Raw genomic sequence first — 26,872 nt, 5'->3', positions numbered from 1 at the left:
TGTGTGGGACCTTATGCACCCACTGCTAAATAAGGGTTACCACCTTTTGCGTGGATAACTTTTATACTAGTATCCCCTTGTTCCAGTCTCTTGCCGCCAGATCCACGTTCGCTTGTGGGACTGTGCGGAAAAATCAACGCGGCCTCCCTGGCCACCCCCTCCAGGTACCTATCCCTAGGGGTGCGACCCGTGCACTTACCAGTGGAAACCTGTTGCTGGTCAGGCATAAGGACAAGAGGGATGTCCTTATGCTGTCCACAATTCACGGTAACGGCATCACCCCTGTCCCTGTGCGAGGTACCGCAGCAACGGTCCTCAAGCCTGATTGCATCGTCGACTACAATCTATATATGGGAGGAGTTGATCTCTCTGATCAAGTCCTCAAGCCATATAACGCTATGCGCAAAACCCGGGCATGGTATAAAAAAGTTGCGGTCTGCTTGGTGCAGGTTGCCTTGTACAACTCTTTTGTGCTGTCCCGGAGCGCTGGCAACACAGGGACATTCCTCCAGTTCTATGAGGCAGTCCTCAAGGACCTGATCTTTTCTGACCGGGAAAGAGCAGGCCAGAGTACCTCGGGAACTGGAGGCACCCAGATCGTCCCTGGCCAACACTTTCCAGGTGTGGTCCCTCATACTAGAAAGGGCGGACCCAAAAAAGGTGCAGAGTGTGTCACAGGAGGGGGATACGGAAGGACACCACTACTCAATGTGACACGTGACCCGATCATCCGGGCCTCTGCATTATTGGTTGCTTCAAGGAGTACCACACTTCCATGGAGTACTACATTTATGTTCCCCTTCCCCATTTTAGCCCCTGACAATCGGATATAAAACTATGGGGATACTAGTATAAAAGTTATCCACGTGCAGGTGATAGCCCTTATCTAGCAGTGGGTGCATAAGGTCCCACACAAGTTTCCCGCTAACACCCAGAGTGGGGGAACCTTCTGGGGGTTAGATACGGGAATCACGCCCCTCGTACGCCCCTCGTACACACGAAACGTGTAAGTGCACCCTGAGGTACTCTCACAAAGATTGTACAGCTTCACGCCATACCTCTTCCGCTTAGAGGGAACATACTGGCGGATAATGAGTCTCCCCTTGAAAGCAATGAGAGACTCATCAACCGCGACTTCCCTTCCAGGTACATAGGCCTCCACAAATTTGGCCCCAAAGTGATCGATGACCGACCTGATTTTGTACAGGCGGTCATAGGCAGGATCACCTTGGGGGGGGGACATGCTGCATTATCTGCATAATTGTAAAGTGGGGTCTGTAGAGGACGTCCCCACTCCAGTAATGCCTGACACTAGGTTTCTTGACTGATGCGCTAACAGTGACGCTAAGAGTCCCGGCCACAGTCAGCATACGCAAAAAAAATATATAATATGCTTGTGCCCCAAAAAAAGTTGTGAAAGGGGGCGGGAGGGGGGCAAGCTGCAGCACACCTGGGGGGTCTAGAGTCAGGGTTAAAAACATGGGGTGGAAAGTGGGAGGGGTTTCATCAAATCAAGCACGCAATATCTCGGAAACCAAAGCGGCGTAAACGTTCATTTTTGCAGCGCAAACGCAGCACAAACGAAAGATGTATTGCTTTTTGAAATTTAAGAGCATGGGGTGGAAAGTGGGCGGGGTTTCAGCAAATCAAGCGCGCAATATCTCGGAAACCAAAGTGGCGCAAACGTTCATTTTTGCAGCACAAACCAGCACAAACGCAGCACAAACGAATGGTGTATTTATTTTTGAAATTTAAAAACATGGGGTGGAAAGTGGGCGGGGTTTCAGCAAATCAAGCACGCAATATCTCGGAAACGAAAGCGGCGCAAACGTTAATTTTTGCAGCACAAACCAGCACAAACGAATGGTGTATTTCTTTTTGAAATTTAAGAACATGGGGTGGAAAGTGGGCAGGGTTTCAGCAAATCAAGCGCAATATCTCGGAAACCAAAGCTGCGCAAACGTAAATTTTTGCAGCACAAACCAGCACAAACGAACGGTGTATTTCTTTTTGAAATTTAAGAACATGGGGTGGAAAATAGGCGGGGCTTCATAAAAATCTAACGCGCAATATCTCAGGAACTGAACCGGCAGAAACGTTCATTTTTGCGGCACAAACCAGCACAAACGCAGCACAAACGAATGGTGTATTTCTTTTTGAAATTTAAAAACATGGGGTGGAAAGTAGGCGGGATTTCAGCAAATCAAGCGCACAATATCTCGGAAACCAAAGCGGCGCAAACGTTCATTTTTGCAGCACAAACCAGCACAAATGCAGCACAAACGAATGGTGTATTTATTTTAGAAATTTAAGAACATGGGGTGGAGAATGGGCGGGGTTTCAGAAAATCAAGCATGCAATATCTCGGAAACCAAAGCGGCGCAAACGTTAATTTTTGCAGCACAAACCAGCACAAACGCAGCACAAACGAAAGGTGTATTTCTTTTTGAAATTTAAGAACATGGGGTGGAAAATGGGCGGGGCTTCATAAAAATCTAACGCGCAATATCAAAGGAACCGAACCGGCACAAACGTTCATTTTTGCGGCACAAACCAGCACAAACGTAGCATAAACGAATGGTGTATTTCTTTTTGAAATTTAAGAACATGGGGTGCCAACTTCACACAGGTTCTATACCGCTATGACCAACTTAACCCGCACCTACTGTGTCCTTCTCCCATACCATGTAGATTGTAAGCCTTCACGGGCAGGGCCCTCTCTCCTTCTCTACCAGTCTGTAACTCGTCTTGTTTATGATTAGTGCAATTGTCTGTGTTATGTATGTGCACCCCTTATCATATGTACAGCGCTATGGAATGAATGGCGCTTTAATAATAAATGTCAAGTTTGCCTTTGAAATGATAGGAAAAAATGGACACGGATCACGAACACTGATGACAATCTCGTGTGCAGCCGTGATTTTTCATGGACCCATTGACTTGAATGGGTCCGTGAAAAAAAATAGGACAGGTCATATTTTTTCACGAACTGGAAACACGGATCACGGACGCAGATGCCAAACGGAGCATTTTCCGATTTTTCCACGGACCCATTGAAAGTCAATGGGTCCATGGAAAAAAACGGAAAACGGAACAACGGCCGCGTGCATGAGGCCTTAGGAAACTCTTAAAGAAGCATCTATTAAAGGTTATGTCTTAGAATTTTGCATATGAAAGAAACAGAGCACTTTCAGGTCTTTAGAACCATTTGTAAAAAAATAAATCAATAAATCTATATCCCAGGGAACACAATTTACATGCACACAAACTTTGTTTCTGTGTCCGTTCCGTTTTTTGCGGATAGGATGTGGACCCATTCATTTCAGGCTACTTTCACACTAGCGTTCGGGGCTCCGCTTGTAAGTTCCATTCAAAGGCTCACAAGCGGCCCTGAACGCATCCGTCCAGCCCTAATGCATTCTGAGTGGACGCGGATCCGCTCAGAATGCATCAGTCTGGCAGCGTTCAGCCTCCGCTGCGCTCAGCAGGCGGACATCTGAACGCTGCTAGCAGCGTTCGGGTGTCCGCCTGGCCGCGCGGAGGCATGCGGATCCGTCCAGACTTACAATGTAAGTCAATGGGGACGGATACGTTTGAATATGACACACTATGGCTCAATTTTCAAACTGATCCATCCCCCATTGACTTTCAATGTAAAGTCTGGATGGATCCGTTCAGGCTACTTTCACACTTAGAATTCTTTTTACTATTTAATGCAGATGGATCCGCTCTGAACGCAAGTGTGAAAGTAGCCTTCAACGGGTCCGCAAAAAATGCGGACAGCACACCGTGTGTTGCGCGCATCAGTATGTCTGTTCCGTAGCCCCGCAAAAATAAAAACATATCCTATTATTGTCCGTTTTAGGCATTGTTACAATGGATCCGCAAAAATAAATAAATAAATAAATATAAAAATAACAGAGAACTAAGGCCCTTTCACATGGGCGAGATTTCCGCGCGGGTGCAATGTGTGGGGTGAACGCTTTGCACCCGCACTGAATCCAGACCCATTCATTTCTATGGGGCTGTGCACATGAGCGGTCATTTTCACGCATCCCTTGTGCGTCGCGTGAAAATCGCAGCATGCTCTATATTGTGCGTTTTCCACGCAACACAGGCCCCATAGAAGAAGTGAATGGGGCTGCGTGAAAATCACAAGCATCTGCAAGCAAGTGCGGATGCAGTGCGATTTTCACGCACGGTTGCTAGGAGACTATCGGGATGGAGACCCGATCATTATTATTTTCCCTTATAACATGGTTATAAAGGAAAATAGCATTCCAAATACAGAATGCATAGTACAATAGCGCTGGAGGGGTTAAATTATTGTTTTTTAACTCCCCTTAATCCACTTGATCGCGAAGCCCGGCATCTCTTCTGTCTGTCTTCTGTGCTGTGTGGAGGAACAGGACCTGTGGTGACATCACTCCGGTCATCACATGATCCATCACCATGGTAAAAGATCATGTGATGACCGGAGTGACAGCACCACAGGTCCTTTTCCTGCACACAGCACAGAAGAGATGCCGGGCTGCTCGAGCAAGTGGATTAAGGCGAAATTATTATTATTTTTTTTAACCCCTCCAGCACCATTTTACTATGCATTCTGTATTCAGAATGCTATTATTTTCCCCTATAACCATGTTATAAGGGAAAATAATACAATCTACACAACCCCGATCCCAAGCCCGAACTTCTGTGAAGAAGTTCAGGTTTGGGTACCAAACATGTCGATTTTTCTCACGCGCGTGCAAAACACATTACAATGTTTTGCACTCGCGCTGAAAAATCGTGCATGTTCCCGCAACGCACCCTTTCCCGCATTGCCCGTGTGAAAGAGGCCTAACAAAGGGGGAGGGGGGGGGGGGACAACAGCACGCAGGACCTTACGTCCAAAGGCCAAGTCCTCGTCGGCAAATACATCCACCCTATAATGCTTGGTGAAGGTGTGGGCCCTCTTCCGGGTGGCCACCCTGCAGATTTGTTCTAACGAAGCAGAGGCTCTCAGCCCATGAAGTGGAGACCGATCTAACCGAGTGGGCTCTAAGGGATGGAGGCGCCTCTTTACCGGAAGCTTTATAGGCCTCGGAGATGGTGCATCTAATCCAGCGGGATATAGAGCTCTTGGCTGCCTTCTTACCCCTATTTGGACCTGCAAACTGGATAAATAAATTTGTCGATACGCCACTCCTCTGTGGCGTGTAAATAATAAAGAACTGAACGCCTAAATTGTGGAATCTAGATATCTGCTCGTCTTTAGGGTTAGGAAAAAAAAGACGGGATAACTATATCTTGTGACCTGTGGAAGGAGGAGACCACTTTGGGAAGAAAACAGGGGTCTAACAGCACCAACAAACCAGGTAAGAAATATCGCAGGAAGGACCTTAATAACAGGCAATCTGTGGCCAGCAGATTGCCTGTTTAAATAGGGCGCTAGTGGAGTCATGTGACGTGGCCAGCGCCACATGACTCCTGAGTTCCAATACAGTCGAGCGATCAGCTCAGCACTCAGCCCCAGTGTGGTTACCACGGGAACGGGCGACGCCAGGCGTGCTGATGGCGTGCGCGCCTCGGACGTCCCCACCTCCTGGAACCACGCATCGTGACACTTATGGTTTCTTAGGCCATTTTCACGCGATTTTTCATTGGTATTTATAAGCAAACACCAGAAAGGGGTGCAAAACATAGAAAAGGCACAAATCTTTCTATCATACTTTTTCTGTAGGTGTCACATCTGGTTTTGGCTTATAAATACTGATGCAAAATCCTGACCAAATACTGACTGTGTGAATGTGGCCATACAAAGGACCCCTGAAGTCTATTTAATAAACCATTTTCCCCATGAAACAACAATTCTTGTTTTCTTACATTACTTTTGTTCCCTCGGTCTGTTATTCCTACTAGAAATGTATGAAGAAATTGACTGTGTGTGGAGTGGCCCTATGCAGTAGGAGTATATCCAACCGTTCTGACAGTGGCAGACTTATAGGTTCACGCCCCTTTGACAAAAGAAGAATGGTAACACCCAGTTGTCAATTGTTTCATAAAGTTTCCAAGAGAAATAACAGAGTAACAATATAATGTAAAGATGCTCCAGAATTATTTCATGGGGAATACTGGTATCCTAAAGAGTCTAGACAACGGGTCCATAGGCTTAAAAACATCCCCATAGCGTTTGATAGGATTTCCTTCACTACTGGACGCTTGGAGACGCTGTGGCAGATTCAGAAATTCATTATGAAATTAAGTGTTTTCCCATTAACGAGGCTGGGGCCATTGCCAGATTCGTAGCTATTAAAAGATTTTCATAGACCTCTTCTGTCTCTGCCAGTTTAGGAATGAGGGCAATACATTGAGGAACGCCCAGTCGACCGAGCATATAATAAAATGTACTTCTATGCCACTCACACGCCAGGTTAACGTATACCCTCATGTCAGCGTGGTGGTTGGAGATCTCAAGCATTGAGGGGGATAGGCGGAACTATATTGTGGTCAATACACCATCAATATTCCATAACTGACGTTATAATAAATAGTATTGAATAGGGAGAGGTAACGCGAGTCTTAGAGCCAATACTAAAGGTGGAACGTTACTCCGACCTAATAGTTGAGATTGTTACCTGATGGGGAGTATGAAGGTCTTTCTTAATAGTTATAATTAGGGATGAGCGAATCGACTTCGGATGAAACATCCGAAGCAGATTCACATAAAACTTTGTTCTAATACTGTACGGAGCAGGAGCTCCGAACAGTATTAGGGCCCTTGCAGACGAGCGTGACCTCCCAGCCCTGCAGGAGGGGGTCGCATTGCATTATATTGATTTCTGATGCTATGTAACCCTTAGAGGTCTGGAATGTATTGGATAACAGTGACAGCATTATGACAGTGTTATCCGATACATTCCAGAACTAAGGGTTACATAGCATCATAAATCAATATAAAGCTATGTGACCCCCGGCAGCGCTGGGAGTTCAGGCCGGGAGCTGCACTGCGGACTCGCAGCGTGACCAACGCTCGTCTGCAAGGGCCATTAGAATGTATTGGCTCCGATGAGCCGAAGTTATTGCTTCGCAATGTCTCGCGAGACTTCGGGTAATAACTTCATAAATTTGTACTGTAAAAAAAAACATTTCGGGAAATGTTTTTTTTACAGTACAAATTAATTTATGAAGTTATTACCCGAAGTCTCGCGAGACATCGCAAAGCAATAACTTTGCCTCATCGGAGCCAATACATTCTAATACTGTACGGAGCTCCTGCTCCATACAGTATTAGAAGGAAGTTTTATGCGAATCTGCTTTGGATGTTTCATCCGAAGTTGATTTGCTCATCCCTAGTTATAATAACACGTTCTAAGATTAAAAGGGTTTTCTGGAGGTTTCATTTTGATGGCCTATCCTCCAGACAGGTCATCAATATCAGATACATGGGAGTCCAACTCTCAGAACCCCCGCCGATCAGCTGTTTGGAGAGACGCCACATGTTCATCGGTCACATGGCCTAGGCGCAGCTCAGCCCCATTGTAGTACAGCCGCTATCCAATGACGTTGCTGAGCTTCATAAGCTGCGAGGCCATAGGGCTCACCAGCTGATTGGCAACTCCCGACCCAGTTTCTCTATTCAAAGGCAAAAGCAATATGGCCAAATGGACCCCTGTCTATCTAATACTGACGACCTATCCTAATGAGGTCATCAATATAAGGCCTCGTCCACATTTCCGTTTTTTCACTGACGCTTGCTGTCCGCATTTTCCATGGACAGCACATGTACCCATTTATTTCAATGTGTCACATTTCAGCATTTTTTTTTTTACTGACTATGGGTCAATAAAAAAAATTCTAAATAAATCACGGGGGCATGCACTACTTTGATCCGTGATGCGGACCAAGCACGCCCATAGAAGTCTATGGGTCCGTGAAAATCATGGGGACCTTACGGATGGTATCCGTGGTGCGTCCGTTTTTTTCACTGATGACTGATAGGAGATTCTTTGGAGCAACGTCAGTGAATTACGGATGGTAAAAACAGACACATGGACCCGTTACGGGCATCTTCACGGATGCAACGCGCATGCTTTTTTTCTTCACTGACACGAGAATGTGGATGAGGCCTAAAAGTCTCAGAAAACCCCTCTGATGACAACTTGCTTTTGCAAGAGGAACCACTAGAACCAGCTGTATTTCACACTACATAATAAATAATAATAATAATAATAATAATAATAATAATAATAATTCAACACGGATGTCAACCAGGCCACAAATGATAGAAATTGTTATATGCTCTTATGATTTCATAATCAAATTGGGAAAAACAGGAAACAATGATTTTTAGATGTGAAGAACAAGAACAGATCTCACTGCCGTGCCTCACAAAGGGATTTCTCCCAAGTTATGTTTCCTATTCATTTCCTACTGTGTGTGCTCAGAGCAGTGAGTAACCAATAGCCAGGCCTCCTCCTCCTCTACAACACAAGGAAGTGACTCACCAACAGGAAGACGTGAACAAAGACAACATACCTCAGGGACAAGACAGGAGAGCTGAAAAGGAACTCGTCAAGCGCAGATTTTACAATTTTCTACCAGAACTTAAAGGGAACCTGTCACCGGGATTTTGGGTATAGAGCTGAGGACATGGGTTGCTAGATGGCCGCTAGCACATCCACAATACCCAGTCCCCATAGCTCTGTGTGCTTTTATTGTGTAAAATAAAATAAAAAAATTGATACGCAAATTAGCCTGAGATGAGTCCTGTACGTGAGATGAGTCAGGGACAGGACTCATCTCAGCTTAATTTGCATATGTATCAAATCGTTTTTTTTGACACAATAAAAGCACACAGAGCTATGGGGACTGGGTATTGCGGATGTGCTAGCGGCCATCTAGAAACCCATGTCCTCAGCTCTATACCCAAAATCCAGGTGACAGGTTCCCTTTAAAAAATACACATCTTCAAAAAAGGAATATTCTGGTTATATCAAGTTGTCCCGGATCTACAGGATCACAATTAAAGGGGTTTTCTGAGACTAAGGCCTTATGCACACGACCGTTGTTGTGTTACGTTCCGCAAAATGGGGTTCCATTGTTCCGTTTGTCTTCCTTTATTTTTGGAGGACCACTAGACATAAAGGATTGTAAAAAAAAGTCTAAGACAGGTTTGCCATGCAAATGATTGGAATAAAACAGACGCGGACGACAATCTTGTGTGCCTCCGCGTTTTTTAGCGGTCCCATTGACTTGAATGGGTCCGCAAACCGTTTTCCACGGAAATAGGATGGGTTATTTTTTTTTTTACGGACTGGAACCACGGACAATGGACGCGGATGGCAAACGGTGAACTATCCGCATTTTCAACAGCTCCATAGAAATGAATGGGTCCGCACCTGAAACACTAAAATCGGCGGAATGGACGCGGAAGCAAACAACGGTCGTGTGCATGAGGCCTAATACTGATAACCTATCCTCATCTGATCCGACACCCCAGACCCCCGCTGATCAGCTTGAGAAGGCAGCGGCGCTCACATTAGCGCCACGGCCTTCTCTCTGCATTTCCTAGGCCACACAAACGATCCAATTACCCAATAAACGTGCATTTTGGTCGTTCATTGGGTAATCGGCGCTACATTTACACCGCCAGATCATCGCTGTGGACGCTCGTTAGCGATGATCTATGAGATTCTCGGCCCTTAAGCCTATTTCAATGGATGAGAGGTGAATTGGCAATGTGTGTACATGTGCTATACAGTAGTCCATAAATTATATATGATAACTTAGATGTGTCCTGTCCCCGACTCATCTCAGGGTAATTTTCATATGTATCAAATCCTTTATGTTTTTTACACAATAAAAGCACAGAGAGCTATGGGGACTGGATATTGAGGATATGCTAGCGGCCATCTAGCAACCCATGTCCTCAGCCCTATACACAAAATCCCGGTGACAGGTTCCCTTTAAATAGGCCGCAGATTGCTGTGAAGACAGGACGATCCGCTGTTTAGAATCAATGATTTAGGTCGACAACGCCTTTACCCAATGAACAAGCGTTTACTCATTCATCAGGCGATTAGCGGCACCTTAACACAGGGCAATTATCAGGAACAAGCATTTCAGGGAACAATCCTTCCCAGTATCTGCCCCAATCACTGGATCGTGTAAAGGGCCTTTAAGGCATCCCCCACCATTCATCCAGTCCACAAAATAAAGACACCGCAAAATAGGATCAGTAAAAAATTCCATAATCTTCATAAAAGCACTATAATAAAAATATAATTAAACTACAGCCACATACCCACATGAAAACGGGGTGCGCAGTGTAAACCAATTACAACCCACGCCGAGAGCAGCACAAGTACAATAAATAAAAAAGGGACATACTGACCACAATGGCACCACAAGCCCCAACGCCTTTCCACCGTCGCTCCTTCTGGTGTCTGTAAAAAAATTTTTTTTTTTTTGTGGATGTATTGCTAGCACTCATTTATATTGTTTTGGGCCATTGAGCCCTCTGTATGTAGTTGTATTAATCGCCACCATTCAGCAGAATGAAAAGCATCAGACCCTTAAAGGGCTTGTCCAGGTTCAGAGCTGAACCTGCATATATATCCCTATCTTCCCCCCACTCAGCCCCTCTGACATGAGTATTGGAGCATTTCATGCTCAAATACTCTCCCTCGCCCTGAATCACGCAGGGAAAGGGCTTTTTCTGGATATCCAGTGACGTACCAGCACCCCATGGGTAAAGCTAGGAGGAGGCTTCTGCTTAGCAGCGAGCCCGGTGACGTCGCCAGATCTAATGGGCGGGATTTATGGCTCCCTTGCCTGTAAGACGGCTAGGGCAGAGCTAAATCCCACCCATTAGGACCAGTGATGTCACCGGGGACACTGCTAGGTGGAAGCCTCCTCCTAGCAGTGAAAAGTGTAAACAAAAAAGGCCTTGTCCTGCGCAATATAGCGAAGGGCAAGGGGGAGCATCAGAGCATTAAAGGGCCTGTCACCCCCCCAAAGTCATATATTTTTTTTGGGCTACTTAAAATCCTTATACTGCAATATCTCAATATATAGTCCTCTTACTCATTTTCATTCAGTAGTTTCTTTAAAAAGAAATGACTTTTATATTATGTAAATTACCTCTCTAGCCGCCCTACTTGCTGGTAGCAGCCCCATCCTCCTTTCATAAAGTCGCCCCCTCCTCATGTTGATCGACAGGGCCAGCGAACATGCTCGTCCTCTGGCTAGCCCTGTCTGCGTTCAAAATTTCGCTGGCCCTGTCAATCAACATGAGGAGGGGCGTCTTTATGAAAGGAGGATGCGGCTGCTACCAGCAAGTAGCCGCCATACTTGCTGGTAGAGAAGTCATTTACACAATATAAAAGTCAGTTTTTTTAAGAAACTACTGAACGAAAATGAGTAAGAGGACTATATATTGATATATCGCAGTATAAAAAAAAAAAAAAAAAAAAAAAAAAAAAAAAAAAAAAAAAAAAAAAAAAAAACACAAACACACACACAAACACACAAACACACAAACACACAAACACACAAACACACAAACACACAAACACACAAACACACAAACACACAAACACACAAACACACACACACACACACTTTGGGGGGGGGGGGGGGGAGTGACAGAAGCCCTTTAAATGCTCATATCATGGGGGGGGGGGGGGGGGGTTGGCTGGTTGAAAACAGGGATAACTGTTTAAAGTAAGTTGCGCATCCATATGTGTCCTGCGCCTGGAACTGCAGCTCAGGCCCGGATAAAAACACTGGAAGCTGACCCAAAGGACAACACTTTAACCCTTCAGTGCCAAATGTATTAATACTGCCTAAAGTCATACAGAATAAGGCCTCATACACACGACTGTAGTTTCCGTCCCATTTATCTAAAATAAAAAGCAGACAAGAATAGACATTTCTAACGAAGGGAAGGACGTGCAGATCTGCAAAATGCGGAACGCACACATCCACCATCCATGTTTTGCGGATCCGCAAAAACTGATATGGTTGTGGGCATGAGGCCTAAAGGGTGCTGCCACACATTCAGGTTTTTAGATGCAGTTTTTGAAGCCAAAAATCTGGTGTATACAGAACAGACACGGACTCCTTTTTTGAATCCACTCCTGGTTTTGGCTTCAAAAACTGCATAAAAGAACCTGAACGCGTGGCAGCACGCTAAGGCCTCGTTTACATTTATGCGTCCATTTGAAAGCCATGGAAATAAATTAAATCAATCAGTCCGTTTCATCCATGAAGCATCTTCCATCAGTGGTCAGTGAAAAACGGACCGAATACAGATGCAACAGGGATGTCACCTGGAAGTGTCCACGATTTCCATAGACTTCACAGGGCGTATTTGGTCCACATGACATACCAACGTAGTGCATGTCTCCGTGTGAACAAACACATTCAAATTCAATGGGTACGCTGTCCGAAGCAAATGTGGATAGCACATGTCAGTGAAAAACGGAAATGCGAAGTAGACTAGACAAGCAGGAACTGCAATTAATTTAATCACAATGGCTAATAATCTCTAAAGGAGACTATGAATATGGAGCATGCGAACCCCCCAGTATACACAGCGCTCGTGTTCTCAAGTTCGGTGTACAAGGTTCTGGTCATATAAGAATTCCGTTATGGATTCCGCTACTTTATGGTCCGTGGTAGCGGATATGGTCAGAGCATATGGTAGCATTATGGTCCATGGTAGCGGAATACATAACAGAATTCTTAGATAACCCGAACCTTGTACGCCGAACTTGAAAACACAAGTTCGCACAACACTATACCGAGCTGATGTATGAACCAACGCACCAGTCCAGGGCTACAGATGAAATGCTGTGTGAACGTCCGTTTTTTTAATAGAATTAATATTTCGGAAAATGGTCTTCCAGAATCCCCCACATTTCAGCTGCCGTTCACAATTTTTTCTCTTTTATCATTTCCATTCAAGCATTTGACTAGGAAACACCTGTCCAGAGAAGGAGCGGAGAGCTCCTCGGGAGTTAACATTGCCAGGTTCTTCCTCTCCCACATAAACAGTGCAGGCCAGCGATGGCTCCTGCTCGGGGTGGATACACAGAGCCAAAACCACTGCCCTGGGCCTGTCACTCCCCGCACCACCTGCCATATACAGCTCCTTGTGTGACCTGCAGACACAACCCCACACATTCACTCAGCAATGCAGGCGGTATGTAATAAGGTATGTCTCCTTAGCTGGCTGGATTCATTTTACACTGCTTGTATCAAGGAGTTATGACCACCCTGCAAATCCTGCAGCCGTGGACGTGCTGGCACGCTGTAGGAGAAAAGCAATGTCCTTTCCGGTGGCCGGGAGCGTGGGCCACCTCGTATTTGTGCTGCAGTGGTGTCCGTAACTCCTGGAAACGAGCAGTGTATAATGTGATAGAAAAATGAATCCAGCCAGCAGAGGAAGCAATATGGACAATCACAATACATTAGTAAGAGCCTTGTATTCACTTTCTCTACATGATAAATGCCATTTGCTAAAGTGAGACAACCCCGTTAAGGACACTTACGTCTTATTAACTGAAGGGGGCACCAATGGTCCCGATGGCTTGCACTGCTGAACCTGCACATGGCCTAACAAGAGGGAGCGTCCATTAAAGATACTACACACAATTTAACCTAAACCCAGCCCTGAGTATACTTTAGGGGATTTCCCTGGCGTGTACTACAAGTACAGTATGACCTAAAGGGGTTGTCCCACAAAAAAAATACAATAAAATATTCTATAGTTTTCAAACCTGGATCTGAATACTTTTGCAATTTCATGTAATAAAAAATGTATTATAATCAATCTGTATAGCGCCACCTCCTGTTTAGCTTTTTCTCATTTCTTTGTCCTGCTCTCTGAGAAGGCCGCACATGCTCAGTTTTAACCTTCAACTGTCTCCTGAGCTGTGATAGGCAGAGCATGGACACGCCTCCTGAGCTGTGATAGGCAGAACATGGACACGCCCCCTGAGCTGCAGCAGAGAAGACACTCCCCTTGAGCTGTCAGCTTGATATAAATCTAGCAGAGCAATTAATGGGGAGATCTCTGGATCCACGTGAGGCACAGGGCTGGTTCTAGCTTTGTTAGACAGGGGTTGTCATGTACTATATGATGTCCGATTAAAAGGAGTTATCCCATGATTATTGTAAACTAATGGCCCTTCTACATGGGCCGACAGAGCAGACAATCACAGGGAAGGGACATTTATTCCCTGCAGCAATCAGCGATACTAAGGGTACAGCCACACAGCGATGTGTCAAGCAACAGCAAGATCCGGAAAAGTTGAGAGACAAAAATATGTGCGACTCGCTGTAGTGTGACTATTTCAGAACTGCGATTTGGCGGTGTGTGTCGCACACAACTTACATTAAAGTCAATGGAGTAAAAGTCGTGTCCAACTGGCAACAACAAAATCCCTCTGGATATTCTGCGGCATTGCAAATAATGATCGCTAATGGTGTAGTCCGGTATGAACCATTATTAGCACAACACACACTACGGAAAGTTTAATGGTTTGTCAACGGCATGCCCCCATGTGCAACAAGCTGCCGACAAACCACAGCCGGCACATTTAGGCCAGGGTCATGTGTGACTGATTAACCGCAGATTTACCGTCGCAGATTTCCGTGCAGCAGGTCCGCAGCGTTGTACAGTACCAGCAAAGTTTAAGGGAATTTTCAGAATGCTCATCCACACACTGCATGGGGGAAAGAAAAGTGTGGGGAGGGGGGGGGGGGGGGAACGCAGCAGAAAAGCTACAGTACTGCAGTATATCAGTTTATACAGCACATTTTACTCTTCTCAATGGAGAGGGCGAAATCTGAGTGCTTTTCCACAGCAAAAACTGCATTTTTGTTGCAGTTTTTGCACATTTTTTGCTGTGGAAATGCAGTAAAAACCGCATGCATCTTCCGTCACGTGTATCCCTGGCCTTAGGGCATGTCCACTTTGGCGTTCGAGGCTCTGTTTGGGGCTTCCGTTGCAGATTTCCTCAAAAAAAAAAAAAAAAGCCTGCATTCATAATAAAGTGGACCCCCGAACGGTAACAGAACGAACTCCATAATAGTCAACGGGATCTGTCTGGCTCTGTCGTAATCAGTTAAAGGGGTTGTCCGGGTTCAGAGCTGAGCCCAGACAAACCCCCATTTTCACCCAGGCAGCCCCCCTGACTTCAGCCTCGGAGCAGTTCATGCTCCGATGCTCTCCGCTAAATCGTTCGGGGCAAATGCCGTTTTGTTTACAATGCCACACTGCCGGGCGGTGACATCACCGTCTCCAATGGGCGGACTTTAGCGCTGCCCTAGCCGCTTTACTGGCTCGAGCAGCACTAAAGCCTGCCCATCAGTGCCGGTGATGTCACCGGGCTTCCTGAGCAGCCGGAAGAAGAGGCTTCAACTCGCCTGCAAGAGACCCGGTACATTACAGAGTCTAAGAAAACAGTCACTTCGGGCTAAGAATTTCCTATATGAAAACGGGGCTTCAGAAATATGTGGCAAAAGGTAGGACATGCATGTATGTAATATGTATGTCCCCAATCCCGGACAACCCCTTTAAGTGCCTACACGTTCGTTATTTTCATTGATCTGATCCTAAAATGAGCATAAGAACAAATCAATGGCAGTGGTGTGAACCACCTTGTTCACCGACGCTATCCACATTTTCCACAGGTAGCCATTGATTTTAGTGTGTCTGTTGAGGTCAGTGGAAAAAAAAAAAAAAAAAAATCACGGAGCAGTTCATGCTCCGATGCTCTCCGCTAAATCGTTCGGGGCAAATGCCGTTTTGTTTACAATGCCACACTGCCGGGCGGTGACATCACCGTCTCCAATGGGCGGACTTTAGCGCTGCCCTAGCCGCTTTACTGGCTCGAGCAGCACTAAAGCCTGCCCATCAGTGCCACCTTTGGTCCGTGATGTGGACCGGACACATTCAATAAAGACTATGGGCTCGTGAAAATCACAGACACAAAATGGATGCAATCCGTGTTTCACAGATAGTTTCTTCTAGAAAATGCTCTTGAAATTAACTTTCAGCTGCGCAGTTTCCGTGGATTACAGACGACACACGCACAGCAAAACACAGACATCTTCACGGATGAAACTCGGACCGTTTTTTTTTTCATGGATGTCAAACGGACACGGAAACGTGAACAACGCCTTAGGGGTACTTTCACACTAGCGTTAGAAGAATCCATCCACTCGAGACTAGGACTACTAGACCGAAACGTTGGCCGGTGGCTAGAACTTCATTTGGATGGATTAAAATAAACAAGCAATTTGTATATCTAAAATCCCAGTGCCATGGTCTCTCACTTTATGAAGTCTAAAACAGCGGTAAGAAATCTGCCCCAATATAAAATACAAAAGTTTTCTCAAATTATTCCAAGCGTTTGATGTAAACAGCCCATATCAGTGACAACGTCAGCTTTGCTACATCAGAACCAACACAAGTCCACATACTCCAGAAGGTAAATAAGTAACACGTGAAGGAAACAAAGTTCAAGAAGATCCTGACAAGAAAACACTGCTGCTGGAGAACCTCAAGTCTCAGGACAGCCAGAGGGTATGCCCAGGGCTGCAGACAGCCATGGCCACCTACCTTGTTCTCCTTCTCCTGCCCTGAGTCCAGGTGGATGGAGATGAGCTTCTGCAGCCTGGCCTTCATGTCTGGGGGGGGGGCTCCAGTTCTCGGACAGGACTTCTCATGGATCTAACTGCCACTTCCTATACATGCTTCTGAGGCGCTTCGGCTCCTTTAGGCTTTCAAGCTGAGACTGCTCTGCTCCGACCAATGGTGTTCAAGGGCTGGAAGAAGCTGACTCTCTTCATTGGATTAGGAAGTGCGGGCAGTTCCTCAAAGCCTTCATTGTGCTGCTGAGGAGCACCTCTCCTCCTGTGGGCACTGCCTCAGCCCCCAGGTCTCTCCGGCAGGAGGTTTCACTCCTCCAATGAATATTTCAGCACTTTCTGCCACTTGACACTTAGGACAATGGAGGGAAACTTCAGAAAGTGAGCTCAGGTGACAATGTGACTGCAGGAGTCTAATTTCATCTAGCAGCATTGTACTCCAGCTGGTGTGAAACTACAACTCCCAGCAGACAGTCTTGTTTAGCTTTTCTCATAAATCCAATAGAGAATGCTGGGAGTTGTAGTTTCACCATATCTGCAGCGGCGAAGGTTGCTGAACCTGGCTATAAGGGTACGTTTACACTTGTTGAAGTGCTCATCTGGAATTGATTGTCGCACGGCCAGTTAAAAAAGGGACTTGCGAACTTTTTTGACTAAAATGACCCCCAATGCATTTTTGCCAAATTCTTAAAGTAACCCTCCCTACACACACAGCCTAGCATGAAAGACATATTTTACTTGCTGGATGGACACTACCAAACATATAGGACTATGCAGCAGCACGTACCTATCACATCACAGATGACGTCTCCAGTAGGTATAGTGTCCCTTGTAGTGCCCCAGTAGTTATAATACCCCTGTAGTGCCCAAAATAAGTATACTGTATCCCTGTAGTGCCCCCAGTACTTATAGTGCCCCCTATCGTTATCATGCCCCCACACAGTGCCCCTAGTAGGTATAGTGTCCCCAATATTTACAGAGCCATACACACAGTGTCCCCAGTAGGTGTTATGAGCCTTTTAGTGACCCCAGTAATTACAGAGCCCCCAATGTCAGTTAGCAAAAAAAAAGTACTTACCTGACTTCCCACAGCCATGTGCAATGCAGGCCACTGGTGTCTTCTGGCATGTAGCTTGAGTTGCCAGCTTTTGGACCTAGGTGGTCACATAGAAGTTAATGAGCCGTCTGCATCTTGGCGTTGGCGTGCAAGATGATGTCATTGTGCCACCTGAGACCTAGCCCAGGCAGCTGCTTGGCGACCACCCGCCTATGGCCTATGAAAGTGAGCAGCAGGGCATGGAAGCTATTGGCTAATGCAGTGGTCCCCAACCACCAGACCGTGGATCATCTGGTACTGGTCCATGGTTCCTCATAGGCTGAAGGTGCTAGCCTAAGGCCTATGAGGCAGTGCTAAGGTGCAGGAGGTCTCAAAGATATCATCGTGACTCTGCCACATGCCACCCAAACAGACCTCCCATTACCCACAAATCAAAAAGACTGGCAACTGCACAGTCATGGGGCATCTGGAGGAATGCACAAACCAACAATGGCTGTAATGTTGCTCCAGGTCTTGTCTGTAGAATTACATTCACAGCTCATCACTGGGGGAATCAGACAGACATGTGGTCAGTCTCAAGCTGGCCATGTACATGTGATAGCGAGTCAACCATGAACCTGCTGCTGGGCATGCATGTTTCTGTCAGTGGAGAGAAGGGGATAAGCTGCTGTCAGAATGAACTGGTGGCCGCTTATCTCCAGTGGGAACCAAGGATCAGACAACTACAAGCCAACATTAATAGGAAGGAAAGCAAAGTCCCATCAGCTTACGGTCATGAACCAGGGTCTTTCCAACTGTCCAGAAATTTCTGCACAATTCGTAAAAATAGGAAACTTTTTTCCTGTGTCCGGGAAAAAAAATAGATGCGTCCGTTTGAGGCTGGTGGTACTTGACTAGAATATTTTGTCATTTCACAGCTCGCAGTAAATGCAGGTAATGGGTGCAGTGTATTGGGCTCTAGACTGTGTTACTTATAATCTTTATTATTCATTATTGTTTCAATTTGTCAGTGATTTTAGGATAACTTGTCCAGAAAAAAAAAAGCTGCATTCTGACATGCTGTCATGAGCATCCTCGCTGGCTCCCAGAGATCCCTACATCCAAAAGAGAAAAGGCCAGTACTCATTAAAATCTTCAATCCTTTACTTCATCTTTGGACACATAGACAAAATAAAAATTTTCACTGCTGACGCGTTTCGAGGGCAAAAGCACTCTTGGTTATAGTAAAAATTCATCATGCCTTATTCTTTTATACCTGGGAACTAAAAGTGGCCCTGGAAAAAAGGTAAAAGTTGGCCCATGTTGCAGGCGGGGCAACATATTTAGGCAGGGACAACAGAAGTAGGCAGAGTCAGCAATACCATAGTGCAGAGCAATGTACCGCCCCAGCTAGTGCAGCACAAAATACTGCCACCTGCGCCATCTCTGTCTTGAGGACGTCGATACAGTTGAATTCAGGAGGGCACCCCCGGCATCTGGCCAGGTGCCTAAGAGAGAATCGGATCACCCGGCTGGCGACTGTGAGGAGGGCTTGGGTGACCCCCCTAGGCATCGGCCTGCAGGACATTTTCCTGTAGGATCTATGGCCAATCCGCCCCTGCTGGCTTCTACCAGTGGGGATGGTCAGGATCAATTGATCCTGCTGACTTTTATCTTATGTTTTTGCAGAGGTTTGGGGTCGGGGCAGATGTCACACCGAATGTAAGTTGTTGACTTAAAGGGGTTTTCTGGTTTCAGGAGGAAACTGGACAACAAAGGGATCAGCCTGCAATAAAGAAGTGATCATTAATTCCCTGGCAGATCCAGTGCCAATGCTCCGGTTGTCCTGGCCAGGCTCTGTTTACCCAGCTGCAGCAACAACGTCACATTGACAAAACGTGACCGCTGCAGCCAGTCACTGGCCTCAGTGGTGCACAGATGAGGACACTGATTGGATTCAGTACTCCTGTGTTGTCATCATGATGCCACCACACCATGATGGCAGGTAAGTAATGATCACTTCTGTATTACAGGTATATCCCTGGGATACCTGGTTTCCACCTGAATCTGGACAACTCCTTTAAACCTGCTGAGATTCTTGGCTGGCGCTCTGTAGCTGCTATGTCCCTCTACGACCAGCTTTATAAGCTGTCATTTTTGACAACTCTGCAAACAGGATCCATTCAATGCTCAGTACATACTGCACACCAATAGTCACGCCGGCTCTGCTACATGTCTGGGGAAGTAGCCCTGTAGTAGTGATTCACCCTGTACACAATGGACACTGCTTATGGTGTATTAATTACATGACCCGTCTGTGATGTCATGTTTGCCTCTGGTATCTGAATGTAAATACACTGCTGTTATTGGAAGCAAGATAAGAAATTGTAGATAAATGAGACCAATGCAGTAAGGTATTTATTAAGTGCGGCAAAGGGAAAGAATGAGATGGAAATAGTACAGAGTACATAACGGAGAAAGCAGGCTTTATAAATTGCAGCCGCCGCGGCAATCGGCTAATCGTCCCGGATCGCACTTCCTGTGCCGGTTTTGCTGGGGGAGGCTGCAATAAGTAAAAGATATTTCTCCTGCAGGGGAGTATTATATCAGAAGAAGAAATCATTTTTATGAACACGGAACATCACTATGTTAGGGCTGTTAAACATATGCAAAAACGACAACATATAGCTAAAAAGCATCTAGTCGTTTAGGACTGAAATACTGATCATTAAAGGGGTTGTCTCACTTCAGCAAGTGGCATTTATCATGTAGAGAAAGTTACTAGAGGCCGCTTACTAATGTATTCTGATGGTCCATATTGCCTCCTTTGCTGGCTGGATTCATTTTTCCATCCTGTTAGATTCCATGGTTATGACCACCTTGCAATCCAGCAGCGGTGGACACGCGTGCACACTAAGGCCCCTTTCACACAGGCGAGTATTCCACGCGGATGCGATGCGCGAGTTGAACGCATTGCACCCGCACTGAATACCGACCCATTCATTTCTATGGGGCTGTTCACATGAGCTGGGATTTTCACGCATCACTTGTGCGTTGCGTGAAAATCGCAGCATGCTCCTCTTTGTGCGTTTTTCACGCAACACAGGCCTCATAGAAGTGAATGGGGTTGCGTGAAAATCGCAAGCAAGTGCGGATGTGGTGCGATTTTCACGCACGGTTGCTAGGAGACGATCGGGATGGAGACCCGATCATTATTATTTTCCCTTATAACATGGTTATAAGGGAAAATAATAGCATTCTGAATACAGAATGCATAGTAAAAAAACGCTGGAGGGGTTAAAAAACAAAGTAAAAAATTAACTCACCTTAATCTACTTGCTCGTGTAGCCGGCGTCTCCTTCTGTCTTGATCTTAGCTCTGTGTAGCAACAAGGACCTTTGGTGATGTCACAGTCATCACATGATCTTTTACCACGGTGATTGATCATGTGATGACCGGAGTGACGTCATCACAGGTCCTGTTGCTACACAAAGCTAAGATGAAGACAGAAGGAGATGCCGGCTACGTGAGCAAGTGGACTAAGGTGAGTTAAATTATTTTTTTTAACCCCTCCAGCGCTATTTTACTATGCATTACAATGTTTTGCACTTGCGCAGAAAAATCGCGGGTGTTCCCGCAACGCACCCGCCCATTTTCCCGCAACGCCCGTCTGAAAAAGGCCTAAGAAAAAAGCGCCCACCTCTCTGATGGCCAAGGCAATGGGAGCACACATAGGCTGGTGCTTTTTTCTAATGTATTCAAGCACGACCACTGCAGATGGATTTCAGGGTGGTCGTAACCATGGACGCGAGCAGTATCACAATACATTAGTAAGTGCCTTGTATTAACATTTCTCTACATGATAAATCCCTTTTACTGAAGTGAGACAACCCCTTAAAGAGTCCAGTCTTTTTCACATGAGAGCATTTGGTCCTGGAAACCTGGTGTCGCATTTCCTGCACTGAACACTGCTCCTCTGACCTGAACTCACCCCATCGTAATGGCTCATGCAGTGTCCCTGCTAATATAATAGTTTGCCAATGTTATGGTTGCTGATGTAAAGTTAGGTAAGACTGTGTTGTAGTAATGTTATGTTACTCCTTGCTGTACCAGAGGGTGGATTCCATGCTCTTAGCGACCATTACTGAGTAGGGGTCAGAGAGGGACCCCAGAACCCCAGATCTTGTGGCCCAGAGAGGGACCCCAGAAACCTTCCAGACTGAGTGAGGAATAGGACTATTACTCTGAAGGTTAAGCAGCCATACCGGACGGTGCGAGGAAACTGTGGAGGTAACGCTTGTATTTTGGCTACTAAACTCCACAGCTCCTTGGCTGAATTTAAATGTCAGTCATGCCAAAGAGACAGATATTGAAGTCCTGTCCTAGGCTCTACACCCAGCAGTGGGCATTGTAGAAAGGTTTTGTGAACATTGCACCCGCGGACTGCTCTAGAGTAAAGCACAACTGGCTTTAAGAACGTGCATGTGGATGAGGTACATGGAGCTAATTCTCTGGGTTCAGCCAGGGTTTGATGTGCCTACATTTAAAGAAGGATGTAAAGGGGAAAACTGCTGGTACATCACTAAAACCTGGTTATGTGTTCAACTGCACCATTTGTTGTGCCTCCATTTTCCATTTCCTTCCTTGGCCAGCTCCTGGCTAGCACCTCACCAACATATAACATTATGGGCATCCCACCTTCCAACAACCAGGGTGTGCGCTGAGGGATACAGGTAGGCCCCCATCTCACTGCACGGCCCAGAGGAGCGCTGGAGCGGCACCACCGCCACAGTGAGTTGCACCATCAGTAATTACTACCACTTCTGCCATCCTCTGGCTCTCCACCACATGCCTTCACCGGCCGGGCATCTTCACTTATGCTGCTGTGAATTCCACCCCGACTGTGGGCCTACTGTACTGTACTCATGGCATTAGGTGAGTACAGTATAGTAGACCCATTATCAGATAGGAACTTATAGCATCATAAATCATTGGTTCAGGTTGGAGGAGCAGAGCTTGGTCTGGGATTTGCGCTCATCACACTGACCGTGTTTCCCGGACTGAACACGATTGTGTGAAAGAGATCTTTGTCTATGTTGGTTATCTAAAGCTCAGGATTAGGGAAACATTATAAAGCCATTTTAAGATATGTGAAGAAATGACAACAGAATTTTGAACCTTTTTAGGTTTTAGATTTAAAAAAATAATATGGTGTTCGAGAAAAGTCGGCACGTAATGTCATCACGTAAAATAGACGTTTCACACAACATAATGCACAGCAAACACATGGCCTACAGCATTGCATTGAGGTCAATGGAAAAAATGCAACCATATGTGTGTATTTGGTTGCCAAAATTGCGCTTCTACCACAGTTTTTTTCTCCCACGTGTGAACATAGCCTTATTTTGAGCAATTTTTGGAGCTGAACAGGTATGAATTTCCAGGTGTAACCACTCCTCACTCTGTGGTTTATGGAGCACAATGCTTTAGTGTTCAGTACGTATCTGTATGATATTGTCTACTACAACATTACATGATCTTTATTCAAATTAACAGATCTCCAGCACAAAGGAGATAAAATCTTGCATGTTCTTTATTGAATATTCCAAACGTACACACGGTGGAGTGAAAGAGGTCCCTCCATGTCCCTGGTCAGACCGACATGTTTCGAGCCAGCCGTCTCTTAAGCCCCTTTCACACGGGCGAGTTTTCCGCGTGGGTGCAATGCGTACGGTGAATGCATTGCACCCGCACTGAATCTGGACCCATTCATTTCTATGGGGCTGTGCACATGAGCGATGATTTTCACCCATCACTTGTGCGTTGTGTGAAAATCACAGCATGTTCTATTTTGTGCATTTTTCACGCAATGCAGGCCCCATAGAAGTGAATGGGGCTGCGTGAAAATCGCATCCGCAAGCAAGTGCGGATGCGGTGCGATTTTCACGCATGGTTGCTAGGGGATGATCGGGATGGAGACCCAATCATTATTATTTTCCCTTATAACATGGTTATAAGGGAAAATAATAGCATTCTGAATACAGAATGCTTAGTAAAATAGGGCTGGAGGGGTTAAAAAATAATTAATTCACCTCATCTACTTGTTCGCGCAGCCCATCTTCTTCTTTGCTGTGCAGGAGGAAAAGGACCTGTGGTGACGTCACTGTGCTCATCACATGGTCCATCACATGATCCATCACCATGGAGACGGACCATGTGATGAGCGCAGTGACGTCACCACAGGTCCTTTTCCTCCTGCACAGCAAAGAAGAAAGAAGAGAAGCCGGGCTGCGCGAACAAGTGGATGAGGTGAGTTAAATTATTTTTTTTAACCCCTCCATCCCTATTTTACTAAGCATTCTGCATTAAGAATGCTATTATTTTCCCTTATAACCATGTTATAAGGGAAAATAATAAAATCTACACAACACCTAACCCAAACCAGAACTTCTGTGAAGAAGTTCGGGTTAGGATACCAAACATGCCGATTTTTCTCACGCGTGTGCAAAACGCATTAAAATGTTTTACAATTGCGCTGAAAAATCGTGCATTTTCCCGCGACGCACCCACATCTTATCCAGCCCAAATCCATGATGCCCGTGTGAAAGAGTCCTTAGTCATGATCTTCAGTATCAATCCCAAGGGAATTACGATTTCCACCGTTACATTATGTCTGCTGTGAGTTAATCATATATAAAATATTTCCCTGTGCCCTGTAACATGTGGGCCATTGGTGTAGTGCCAAGCCTCGTGTGAGCTTGGAGCACCTCTGGTTTATAACAGCTCCGAGATCTCAGAAGATTGTTACCATAGAAGGCTGAACATTCCTGGTGTGCACAGATAAAAGTGACTGCAAGATAAAGCAGAATCCACTCACAGGGTTTACAAGAATGTTAGCAAACATCTCAAAGAGGCAAATATTTTAGAGAAATCCTTAATCTAAGAAAAGGTGAATATTATATAAAAAATATGGGTATGGTATCCTTCACCTACGTATGTAGGGGACATGCGAGATAAAGTAGTCATTATGGGGGCAGGGATTTTTCTGGGCTTCTAAATTTCCTGTGAGTAATCCAGAAAGCCTCTGACTAGGCCAGTATGGTTGCCTAAGGGGTTGTGTCATCTCAGACTTTGATGGCGTATCACTAGGATCCCGCACCAAGAACAGGGCCCTGGCTGTGAACGAGATCACACCATGCATACAAGGCATGCTCTTTATTCACTTCTATGGCCAAACAAGCGCACTCATCTATTTTCGGGGGTCCCATGGAAATTAAAGGGGTTCTGCACTTTCAATTAACTGATGATCTATCCTCTGGATAGATCATCAGCTTCTGATCGGCGGGGGTCCGACACCCGGGACCCCCGCCGATCAGCTGTTTGAGAAGGCAGCGGCGCTCCAGCAGCGCCGCGGCCTTCTCACTGTTTACCGCCGGGCCGTCCGCCCACTGACGCCACGACTTGTATCAAATAGAGTAGGCGCGGCTAAGCTCTGTTCAAGTGAACAGAGCTTAGCCGCGCCCACTGTAGTTGATACTAGTCGTGACGTCACTGGGCCGGCGGTAAACAGTGAGAAGGCCGCGGCGCTGCTGGAGCGCCACTGCCTTCTCAAACAGCTGATCGGCGGGGATCTCGGGTGTCGGACCCCCGCCGATCAGAAGCTGATGATCTATCCAGAGGATAGATCATCAGTTAATTGAAAGTGCAGAACCCCTTTAATGGAGAGTGTGAAGGCACAAGCACAGCCACTTCTCCATTCTCCGCTATGGGCCAAGCCAGCCCTATTTTCGGAACCCCCATAGAACGGAATGGAGGGTGGCGTCGCATGACGGGGGGCCCTGTTCTAGAGATAGGGGCGGGTCCCAGAGGTGGGACCTGCGCCTATCTAACACTGGTGGCATATCCTGACAATATGCCACCAATGTCTGAGGTAAGACAACCCCTTTAGCAGCACAGCAAAAAGAGATACCTTTAGGCCTCATGCACACGAGCGTGGTTTTGGTCCGCTTCCGATCTGCAGTCTCGGATGCGGACCCATTCATTTCAATAGGGGCGCAAAAGATGTGGACATCACTCCGTGGTCAGCAAAAAAAATATAACCTGTCCTATTCTTGTCCGTTTTGCGGACAAGACTGGCAGTTATATCAATGGCTGTCCGTGCCATTCCGCAAATTGAGAAACGCACACGGACGCCATCCGTGTTTTGCGGGTCCACAATTTGCAGACCGCAAAACACACAACGGTCGTGTGCATGAGGCCTTAATGTCCTATTTTAAAGTGAACCTTCAAAGGGGTTCTTAGACGACTGTCCTGACTATAAGCAGGTCACACATGCGGGGTCTCCCAGCAATCAGATGTTGGGGCACAGCACTTCCTGAATTAGACTAGGTATATTATTATTAGGCCTCTTTCACACGACCGTATGGCTTTTTCAGTGTTTTGCAGTCCGTTTTTTGTTTCCGTTCTGTTTCTGTTTTTCCGTTCTGTTTTTCCGTATGGCATATACAGTAATTACATAGAAAAAATTGGACTGGGCATAACATATTCAATAGATGGTTCCGCAAAAACGGAACGGATACGGAAGACATACGGATGCATTTTTTGCGGACCTATTGACATAAATGGAGCCACGGAACGTGATTTGCGGGCAATAATAGGACATGTTCTAGCTTTCAAGAGAATGGAAATACGGAAATGCAATGCATACGGAGGACATTCAGGTTTTTTTTGCGGAACCATTGAAATTAATGGATCCGTATATGGAATGTATACGCAACGCAAAAAAAGGCCCGTAAACGGGAAAAAAACTGTCGCGTGAAAGCGGCCTTAGGCTTTATGCACACGACCGTGGTGTGTTTAGCGGTTCGCAAATCGTGGATCTGCAAAACTCGGATGGCGTCCGTGCGCGTTCCGCAATTTGCGGAACGGCACGGACAGCCTTTAATATAGATGCCTATTCTTTCCGTTCTGTCGACAGAACTTTCTTTTCCGTCCTGTATAACGGCAACCAGACGGATCCGTTAGGCTTACCTATAGTCCTCTATTATGACGGATCAAATGTTTAAATGATTAAAGGTTTCTGTTTTGAATTCTGTCTTACGAATTCCGTTATAGCACGGTTATAATGGAAAGCAATAACAGAATTCATAACGATGATGTTAACCCGCACTTAGACGGGTTCGTATTCAC

General features: G+C 45.9%; 1 protein-coding gene across 8 annotated transcripts in view; it reads right to left on the bottom strand.

Annotated features, from left to right (window-relative positions):
* Nucleotides 1-26,872, bottom strand: part of TBC1D1 (TBC1 domain family member 1) — a 226,342-nt gene that overhangs the window by 152,448 nt on the left and 47,022 nt on the right. For 2 of the 8 annotated variants that reach the window (XM_044298121.1, XM_044298140.1), the window contains exon 1: nucleotides 16,619-16,747. The exons of the other annotated variants lie outside the window; for them this stretch is intronic. In XM_044298121.1, the coding sequence (XP_044154056.1) occupies nucleotides 16,619-16,684 (66 nt within the window). In that variant the 5' untranslated portion in view covers nucleotides 16,685-16,747. Of the gene's footprint in view, nucleotides 1-16,618; nucleotides 16,748-26,872 lie in introns of those variants that run through there. 8 annotated transcript variants of the gene reach the window in all.

This window comes from Bufo gargarizans, chromosome 1 (genome assembly GCF_014858855.1).
Source record: "Bufo gargarizans isolate SCDJY-AF-19 chromosome 1, ASM1485885v1, whole genome shotgun sequence".
Lineage (NCBI taxonomy): Eukaryota > Metazoa > Chordata > Amphibia > Anura > Bufonidae > Bufo > Bufo gargarizans.
This window is presented reverse-complemented; position numbering and strand designations above follow the sequence as displayed.